Consider the following 10810-nt stretch of genomic DNA (forward strand, 5'->3'; position numbering starts at 1 on the left):
TCGAGTGAGCTACATAGCTGACAACTGACAAAAATGCTTTTTCATTCCCTATTACGTTCTCTTTGTCGTCTTTTGTTTAAAACTGAAAAATTTGGAGAGTAATTTTCATGCAGAACATGAGGCCTACACTTTAATTATTCATTGTGAAATTGTTCATAAGTTTCACTACAATAACTCTAATATAGGCAAGCCCACAACGACAAACCAATGAAGAGTGCCGGATCTTTTTAAGACCTGCATCAGTAAAACCAGTAAACTGATTCGTATACCTACGGCAAAGAGAAGAGATTGAGACAAAAGAAAATTAAAAAAAAGTGTAGAATATATTTGTTCGACATTTCAGTTTAAAAAAAAACCTACGGGGGCTAAAAAAAAGAAAAAAAAAGAAAAGGAGAATGAGTTTCAAGGGAATGAGAAGAAGATCGTCGATGAAGTGGGCAGGTTGGTTAAAATGTGCTGAAACAGGAGTAGGATTATAAGCTAGATGTGATTTTGGATTCAGCGGCGATGTTCCTCAAAGCGTTGTTGTAATCAATGCACCTATTATAGATTGTTAAGTCGCTGTGGGGGAATAAGGGGGCGGGGGGAGGTAGGGCATTCCGTAGTGGGGTCTTTTGACCGTTTTAATGGACATTGAAGTTTAGTGACTCTTTTGAACATCCACAAATGTTCTGGGGTTGGGCATTTGAACAGAAACAGGAACATTGATAGGTGCATAATTGATTTCCTCAATGTACTGTTTAGTGCATTTCTTACATTGAATCAGGTGGATTAACTTTTAGGATTTGGTCTCTATCTCTTCTCCTTCCCGTAGGGAACAGCTTACTGTTTGTTACATATTAGCCCACCCCATACTAGCCTGCGTTGTAACCCCACTCCCCCCTCCCAAGGGATGTGCACGGTCAAGAACCCCTGACGCGGTTGCACAATAACAAGGTCGGAATCAAAATTTTATGGAGCGGTGATTGAAAAATCTTGAGCACCGTCTTAGACGCCAGTTTCCACCGTTCTATTTTCCCTGCTGAGTACAGCTTTTGAGGTAAATAATTCATGTCTTTGATCTACTATATAGCTAATTACCCTTTTATCCTCTAGTCATTGAAAAGATCTGAAAAGATTAACAATGTATTTCGGTACAGCTGTAGCTGAAACAGTTCATCGAATGCAACGGCTATGTAACGCATTTAAATGTGTACTCTTGAAGCTTTGGATAAAAGTTGAATTTGGCACTATAGGTTTACTTTAACTTACTAGTAGCAAGATTAAATCCTCTGTTTTCCACAATATGAACATATATGACCGTCAAATTCGTCGCGAATTTCTGATGTTGAAGTCTCTCAGCGTCTGCGGATAAGTGGCTGAAAGGGTATTCCTAGTCGTCTCGACTGAGTTAGAAATAGTTGTTATTCTCTTTTCATTTTTAATGAAACATCTTATGATGCTCATATCAATCTTTAATTTATCGAAATTTGTGTAAGCAGGTTCCTGTATTTTCAATTGGGTTTTTCCGTCACGCGGTCTATTGCGTGACCAATTCGTTTGCAACAAATGCATTATAGGCAAAAGAACGGAGTGCCGTGAAGATTATATTTTGGACTTTAAGATTGCTTTGTAGTTAAGTTATATAGCAATAAAAAATTGGACATCTATATTTTTGAGCCCATAAACCAGATTCATCACAAAACAGCTGTGCGAAGACAGGCTAGGCACAGGCAAATTTGAAAAGAATTACAAAGTTTTTCATCAATGCGGCAGTGATCGATCCTCATCATCATCAGTCCTTTCAGCGCCAGGCATTGCATAAGGATGCAGTGATTATGCTGGGATAAAATTAATTTCTGATATGAGATGCGCTGCACTGAAAACTGTAACCATTTGTTCTGAGATTGACTATAAAGTATCAACATAATTTTAGGTCTTTGACAGGACTTGTATACTGCAGCCAATCACTTTCTGCTCTCTCCCCAAGGCTTTGCACCCTTCATTATCAAGTTATAACCTTCCCATCTTCTTTAGGAACTGCATATGCTGTGATGCCGAAGCGAGGAGGGTTGTCATGGCGACAGTTGCTCACAGTGGAGCCAGTCCTGTTCCTTTATGCATTTGGATTGTTCATGAATGTTCCGGTGTCTCAGCAGTATATTTACTCTAGACTGAGTGAGGCTAATGGATTCCCATACCATTTTCAGCAAAAGACTGGCTGTGAAGGGAAAGAGTTAAATGATTCAATGAAAAAACTTGAGAAGCAGGTAAATAGATAATTCAAATTCAGTATAGCAACATGATTTTTATCATGATTTGTTCTGACTGTATATAAAGGTAAAATACATAAATAAATCCATTACGTTAATGAGGGTTGCACATAACAGTCATGACAAACCTGTGGTCCTTGCGGGATTCCCGATTGAATTGGAATTATAACCTGAGTGTTTAACTGGGAGATGGAGCCCTTTTTGTTGATAAATATATTATTATAAGGCCTGAACGGGTGAGGCATTTTTGGGTCCCTCTTTTTTACTCTCCTTCCCCCCTCCCGACATGCCACTGTGACGATGTTATAAGCTAAGCGGTGTAAGGCACGGTGTCCTAGTGGTTAGCGCACCGGACTCTGGATCGAATGGTCCGGGTGCGAGCCCTGGCCAGGGTCGCTGTGCTGTTTTCTTGGGCATTAGACACTTTACTCTCGTAGTGCCTCTCTCCTCCCAGGTGTATAAATGGGTACTGGTGAAATAATGCTAGCTGGGAGTACGCTGCGATGGACTAGCATCCCATCTGGGGGGAGTAGAAATATTGCTGGTTGCTTAATGCTATTGAAACTGGGGATAAGGTCCGGCAGTATGGGCCACTTGGCTGAAGGCTTCCCTTTTGTAAATTTAGTGGTCTTTTTCCCATCACAGGTGCAGACAGAAGCCTCTTACGTTCAGCTGGGTACGGTCATGTTTTCAGCCATTCCATCAATCATTATAACACTGTTTATGGGTGGGTGGTCAGACAAGGTTGGTCGACGACCGTCACTCATTCTGCCCACTCTTGGCAGCGCATTAGAGGCTGTGGTAGTTCTCTTTGTTATGTACTTCAAGCTACCAATTTACTGCCTGTTTATTGGTGGATTTCTGCATGGCGTCTGTGGATATTACACAACCATAATCTTGGCATGCATGTCATATGTTGCAGACACAACAGATGAGTCTAAAATTGCCTTGCGACTGGGTGAGTTTTCTACAGCTCATAAGTAAGCTGCTTTTTTTATAAAAAGGACAACTTCTCTAACTTACTTCATTGCAGTGCTTTTAGATGTACACTCTTTTAAGTAAAGTTGAGTGTGATGTCTCCAGGGGCAGATCAAGGATTTTTCTGGGTGCGTTCACCAATAAACCACATCATTATTTTTTGCAGAATACCAGTTGTATTAGAAAGCTGCAGGTCATCTCAAGGAAGGGGGGTGGGGGGGGTGCACCCCCTGCAACCCCTGCAACCCCTGCACCCTCCCCCTAAATCCACCTTGTGTCTCAGTCATTTATGTGGGTAGACTTTTCAAGTCCTCCTTTTTGTGGCTCACTGCATAGTGAAAAGTATATGCACTAGGTCCTCACTGAAACAACAAATAACATGGATCTGTCACTTGTTCAACTGCGATTTGCAGTCCAAATCTTAAGTAATGGGGGCAAGTTTAACAATCGACGCATGCAAGGTTACTTAGCCATAATTGTGCAGTTCCAGAAAATATCTGTACCCACCCCACGGGAGGTCATTGGAAATTCCAAGGGGTGGGGGTCTCAAAAGACAGAAATTTTAAAGAAGAGGAATTTCAGTGGAGTGGGTTTCGGGGAAGGAGGTTCAAACCAAAAAATATTTTGTGGAGGATATGGATATTTTCTGGAATAGCACTTGATGGGATAATACTCTCTGTGTAAGCAAACCTTAATACATTAATTTTACCCACTGTGTAATTAATGGGTTGTAAAATTATGACAGTGAGATCGCTGAAACATCATAAGTCCTTTGTTCTCCAACTGACAGGTGTCATAGAACTGATAGTATTTCTGGGAGGCATGGTGGCTCAGCTGACCAGCGGTCTGTACATAGAAAAGCTGGGATTCATTGCACCCTATTGGATTATTTTTGGATGTCACGTTGCAGCTATGCTCTACGCTATTTTCGTTGTTCCGGAATCAAGAACCAAATTACCCAGCGACCAAAGAGGACGATTATTTAGCTTGGATAACTTTAAATCATCCTGGAAGGTTTACTTTAAGGCTTCAGGCCCTAGGAAAAGAAACTTGGTGATTTTGACCATTTGTACAGGTATTCTCGCCATAGCTGTGATGGGAATTAATGGTGTAGTAAATCTTTACACCCTCCACTCTCCATTGTGTTTCTCGCCGGAGTACGTTGGTTATTTCTTAGCGTTTCGCCAGTTTATGCACGGAGCCGGTGGAGTGACTGCCATCAAGGTGTTCGGAATGTGCCTCTCAGACGCCAACGTCAGTCGTATCGCGATATTGTCGTATATTGGATTTCTAGTGTGGCTTGGGTTTTCCCATACACTTCTCATGGTCTTCATAAGTAAGTAAAGTATAAATAATATTTAGCCTTTTCAGAGCTTAAGTCCTGACCAAACGGCAACGCAAGTAGACGCAAGTTTAAAACTTGCATTGACTTGCGTCTCCGTTTGGCCAGGACTTGCGTACACTTGCGTTCACTTTGGTCGAGATCAAATTTGCACTTCAGTTAATGCAATTCTTTCACCGTTTGGCCACCCTTCGCAAGTCAACGCATTTTTTCAGTTTACTTCAAATACTGAATTGAACCTCGTTGCAAACTTGCGTTCACTTGCGACTTAACTTGCAAGTCCGTTTGGCCACCCAACACAAGTCTGCATGTACGCAAGTTGAACTTGCGACTACTTGTGTCCACTTGCGTTACCGTTTGGCCAGGGCTTTTAGTGGCTAAAGAACCCTGGCCTAACGCCCTACCAAACTACGATTTCTGAAGCAGGAATGAAGGAATAATATCACTCCTTTTAGATACTATGCATGTATTCCAGCTTGGAAGCCCCGTTCACCATTCTCCATTTATAAACTTCCAGGTGAAGAGAGGCACTGCGAGAGTTTAAAAAGTGCCTTGCCCAAGATTACAACACCGTACGGGTAGTCCTAGATAGACTTAAACCAACATCCCTAAGGACACTATACCATAATAGTTAGCCCCTTTCAGTCCCATTTGCGGATTGTTGGTGTAAGGGATTGGGGTGGGGCACCTAGATAAAACGGTAAAAGAAAGTTAAAACCATAGACAAAGATTAAACAAAATATTATTCCGCTCGAAAGTTACCTTTAAGTTTATTTTTACTCTCATTTACGAAGCCTTTCCTCTTGTTGCCTTCAATTTTTCCTCGTTAATACTTGCGTCTCTCTGTAATTCTCGTTTCATTTTACATGCCTTTACAAAATTAAACGTGCCGATTTCCGTTGCAAAGCGCTGTATATGGGAAGCGCTCACCCAACGCGTTTCCGATTATAACACGAACATCGTCAAGAAGTTGCTGTCGATATTTCCAGACTCGTCGTGCTAATGTAGTTTTCACGTGTTTTTTTTTCAGCTCCTATTATTGGTATTTTTGGAGGTGCTGGTCCCCCTGTCTTCAGAGCAATGATGTCAAAAATTGTCAGTGCAGACGATCAAGGTAAAAATTAATGTCAACGATAATGAAGCCGTATAATCCGCTCGTAATATCAATTTCAATTATTAGAATGTATGTTAGAAAGGAATTAACACGAATCCGATTGCAGACGCTTGCAATAGGTTGCGGATCATAGCCCCGGGGGGTACTCTCTAAAATAGCCTATACGGGGAAGCTCCGCCCGAAAGGGGTACCTTTGTCAGGCTTCAGGTATATAAAAGGGTAGGGATTTCACAAGTTTAGGTATACGGAAGGGTATGGAAATCTGTCATTTGAGTTTTTAAAAGGGCCTTTTATTAAAATATTTCGAACAGATGCAATCTATGGCTGTATTATTTTAATTTATTAAGCGCTACATAAAAATGATAAGAAAACGTCGTATTCTATGTCTATGCCAAGTCTTTCAGGTATATGAAAGGGGTACCTTTTTCAGTAAAAGGTACACGAAAGGGGTACAATTTCTTTTAAAATGGTATATAAAAGGGTAAGGGGTTCGAGCTCGGGGCGGAGCCTCCCCGTATAAAACTTTTTTGAGTGCCCTCCCCCCCCCCCCCCGGATCGTAGCCTGTGTATACAGCCGGTTTTCATCGATTTCGGCCGGTTTGGCGTTTAATTGTTCATTTGCTCTGTCATTTATTTTCTTCATAGGAAAGATAGAACCCGCAAAAAATGATCTGTCGGCCAATCTATGGCCCTACAGCTAGGTGGTAGAGCATCGCATCAGCATCGCGGAGCCATGAGTCATTGCTTGCTTAAGTTCTCTCTCACGAACGAGGGTGGGAGGAAGGGCGGGGGCAATAGGGGACAGCTCTTATATGATTAGTTCTGTGTTCTCCTCTATACCACACAGATTGGCAATGTAATAATAATAATATAACGGTTAATTTGTCCTTTTCTTTGTTCCAGGATCATTGTTTTCTGCAGTTTCGTCAGTAGAGATGCTTTGTACATTTGGTGGAACTGCACTGTTTAACTCGTTGTATCCCAAATCTTTAAAATTCGATGTGCCAGGATTTGTGTTTGTTCTAGGAGCCGTTTTGATGTTGGTTCCATTGTTATGCACCTTGTGAGTTCATTTTAATGTCTAATTGGATTTTGTGCTTTATATGCATGGTTATGTTTAGAAATGGCGATGAGTAACCCTGGGGTGTTTTATGTGCACCCCACACTTTCCCTTACAGGCAATACTACAGCAGGGTTCGCACAGTCTTGAAAAGTCCTTGAATTTTAGGGGGAGTCCTTGAAAAGTCCTTGAATTCCATTTTTCCTTGAAAAGTCCTTGAATTTTGTGTAAGTCCTTGAAAAGTCCTTGAATTTTCTTCAACTTTGAATGTAGTGGGATCGAAAGAGAATTGCTTTACATAGACTTTGGTCTTTTCCTGTGTAAAGCAGCTTTAAACACTAAAAAAGCCAGGTGTAAAAGCAGCTGATAAAGGGAAACTGAGAAGCAAAGTAATCCAACTGCGCACGTGAGTTCAAATGTCAGTGAAACAAATTCACCAGCGGTTTTGTTTAGAACTCTTAATTGTCCTGCGAATGTCGCATGCATTTTAGGCATTTAAAAACCTTTGAAACCTGTTACCTTGGACTGGGAATGTGCATTAATGTACCATCTGTGAAATTACATTCCTGGTAGGTGGTCCTTGAAAATTCAGTTTGGTCTTTAAAAAGTCCTTAAAAAGTCCTTAAAAAATGGTTGCAGTTTTCTGTATGAACCCTGTACAGACAATAAGCATCGGGTTTATTTTTGTTCAAAAGATAGTTTTGGTTAGCTTTATTTCGAGGGGCGTCACACTCCCTAAAGTAAGCCCAGGGAATGAATGGGAAGCTTATTATTCAAAGGAGCTTTGCTTTAAAAAATGGTCAAGCTTTTATTATTATACACTGTAACAGTCCTTATGCTGCTCGTATGTATTCAGGAAGTCCTTGTTAAGGTGGATTTCCACCGACGCGTAAATTTTTACGTGCGTTATTTTAAATGTGCGTGAAAAAATTTAGAGACAAAGTATGGACGACTTGCGTACACTTTCAGGCAAGTCGTTCACGAATTGTCTGTAAATTTGTCCACGCAAGTAAACGCACGTAAAAATTACCCGTCAGTGGAAATCTAGCCTTATTGTTGTTATTCGTCCATACGTAACAGATATCCTGCGGTATACATAGCTTACCAAGATACGTCCAAAGTCTTGCAAAGCGCTGCATATCCAGTCTATCTAGCTTTCAAAACGCATTTTGTTGCAATTTGTTGAATAATAAAACAATCATTCTGTTTAATCATGCGGAATATCTTCGATTTTACCCAACTTTGCCTACAACCTCGTGGACTAAGAATCAGGCGATATTCCGCGTGATTTTAAAGAATAATTGTTTAATATTTATAAAGGATTTTGCTACTGAAAGTTTCATGTACATTCAAAAATACTGCGCGGTGAAGCTATCGAGACATTAAGATATGAAACACAAAACAAACTCTACAGTAGTCACATGAACATCAGACATCAGAAGTCTTCAAAACAAGTGCTACTGAAGGTCGCGTTGTAACTATAAGCTAAGGACTGGAACTTAGTGTAATCCATGTGGTCTAAATGTTCGTGATTGACACCATTTGAAAAACGTGCGCAAAGAAAGGAATTGAACGAAAACGGAAAAGAGGTCTATGGCGGAATTTTCTCTCAACCCGTATTGCGGAATTATCTCTCAGAATTGTGGAGTTATATCTCGAAAGGTCGAAAAAAAATAAGAAAAAACCCTTCTTTAAATTCTTAACACTAGGCTATGGAGTTAACATTCTCGCAAACAAATACAATACTGTCACGCATATTAGTTGTTAATATATTTTTCATTCAGCCTTATTAGAGCGGTTTCCAATTGAGTGTCGTAAAACCGAAACCGAAGCAATCACTCTGGCGGTGGCCAATCGCAGACAATCCAGTGATCCAATCAAAACTCAAAGTAAATACATGTAGCCGGCACGAAGCGCGGGAAGGAGTGATGCTTAGACTACCATGATTGGTTTTGGTTTTACAAACGACATGTACTTCTGAATGGTTGAGCAATGGGCGAGAGTCTTTTTACACCAATTTACGAAGCGCAGTAATGCAAACCCAAAGCAAAAGTGAACTAATTTCGTCACTCAAGTGAAAATGGCTCAAACAGGGGACTATTTTCGTCTTGGAGAGCACAAACAAACGGGAGAGTTGTCCGAGGCGAGATCAGAGAACATGTCCGAGAGCAACTCTAGCTTCTTTTGTGCTCTTCAAACTACCTAAGTACATATATAATTCGATAATGCAGGCTAAATGTCGGTGGAAATGTACATCAAAACCTGCCACTCGCGCGAAAATAATCTATGGCAAAGCGATTTCCTCACGCTATCAGCGTACACTATATGGTACAAGCTTGTGCATATTGAATTTGCGCGGCGCTTCTAGCTGTGTTATAATACTTTCGTGGTGTTGTTGTTTCTTGCAGCTGCCTAAAAGATCAATCAATGTTTAAACGAAAAAGGAAAGCAGTGAATTCTCCAGACGGATATGAAAAGATACCTGAAAATGAGGAAGAACAAGAAGATGAACAATACGAACCCGATTCTCCTGTTTTACCTGAGGATTCACCCATCTTTCCAGCGGGTACTGAAGAAGTTCCAAAGTACGTTTAAATCACTGCAGGATGATATGTGTTTTATTTGACTGATCATGAGAGAAATCAGCGAACATCTGATTCCATGCATCGTAGCTGAGCGCGTTACACTGATCATCATGTTTTGCGTGACGGTGTGGACCTCAGCCCCGATCGAGTGCAGACATTTTTACTGATAATAGGGAAAAAATCGAGTCAATTCAATAAAACATTTACAAGTGTAATTTAAAAGTGTAGCTATTGTTTTAAAGGTAGAGATCAATAGCTACACTTGTAAATTACTCTTGTAAATGTTTTATTGAATCGACACTTTGACTGATAGAACATGAAATGACCGTTTCTGTTAGACGTGAATTTGGAGCCTCCTCCTCCCCTTTTTCACGTCGTCCAATAACAAATTGAACTTGCAGAACTATTTTAGCAAAAAAAAAAAAAACATTTTTATGATAAAAATTAAAAAAACAACAACAGTTCTTGAAGTTGACAAATCTAATAGTTTTATGGGTATATTGTAATTGTTTATAGCAGAATATGTATAAATGAAATAAATTATCTTATGATAAACTCTGTGGTCTCAGCATTCTTTATTTCACTTTTGTAGGGTAACACAATTACTGGTGTCCCAGTTACTTTAATTGTGGCCCTCGATCCCCGATCGAATTGGAATTTAAAAGTGTTGTTTTTTTGTGGAGGCGTGAAACCGGAGAACCGTAAGAAAAACCCTCGCAGCAAGGACGAGAACCAACAACAAACTCAACCCAAATTTGAGGCCGGGTCCGGGAATCATGGAAGTACGGACGTCAATAAGAAGATAGAATTTCGGTCCAACAACAGTTTATTCAGACTCCAACTAACTTATATACAATTTTTACTTGTCTACTCTGATTTTCTGAATTTAACAACATTGCAAATGATAACCACTTGCTGTCTGCTTGCTTCCAAGACTACTTGGTCACAAAAACCTCCCCTTGAACAGAACTTCTTTAAGAACTTATGATGCAGAAAAATGTCTGAGAAACGAATACACGACAAAAAAAGTTTTGCAGTGATCAGAAGGCTCATTGACTACCGGAAATGGTGGCATCGTTTCAAGGTCTTTTAAAATACAGCTATTTCTGCAGTTACCGTGACGCTGCGATAACTTCCAGCGGAAGCAGTGAGCAGTTGCAGAAAATCCCACTTTTTCTTAAAGGAAATGTGCCACGGCTGAGTTAAGTTTATTTTTATTATTACGTTTTACCGAATACTCGCTAGGAAACTAAATATTTGCAAAGAAATTACTTCTATGGATCTACTGAAATGACAAAACCATAGCTTCATTGAAACCAAATGTGTCTCCCGAGATAAACTTCTAAAACTATACTGTTCAATCCGTTGCAATCTTCGTCATTTTTGGCCATCCGTACCTTCACAGTTTAAAGAGGTTATTTTTTTTTTATTCACCGAATTTAATTGTCATTTCTCGTGCTAACCTGCGATCAGGCGTTC

The 10810-nt window shown here is 40.2% G+C and overlaps 1 protein-coding gene across 1 annotated transcript; it reads left to right on the forward strand.

The window, feature by feature from the left end:
- The first annotated feature begins 925 nt into the window (after positions 1-925).
- On the forward strand, positions 926-9836 carry LOC144642560 (proton-coupled folate transporter-like). The gene is made up of 7 exons (XM_078501534.1): positions 926-1039; positions 2017-2249; positions 2898-3210; positions 4021-4566; positions 5603-5686; positions 6590-6749; positions 9155-9836. Exons 2-7 carry the CDS (start codon positions 2034-2036, stop codon positions 9339-9341), a joined length of 1506 nt encoding a protein of 501 aa, XP_078357660.1. The 5' UTR covers positions 926-1039; positions 2017-2033; the 3' UTR covers positions 9342-9836.
- Positions 9837-10810: the final 974 nt, after the last annotated feature.

Source organism: Oculina patagonica, chromosome 2, assembly GCF_052425735.1.
Source record: "Oculina patagonica isolate OP01 chromosome 2, crgOcupat, whole genome shotgun sequence".
Classification (NCBI taxonomy): domain Eukaryota; kingdom Metazoa; phylum Cnidaria; class Anthozoa; order Scleractinia; family Oculinidae; genus Oculina; species Oculina patagonica.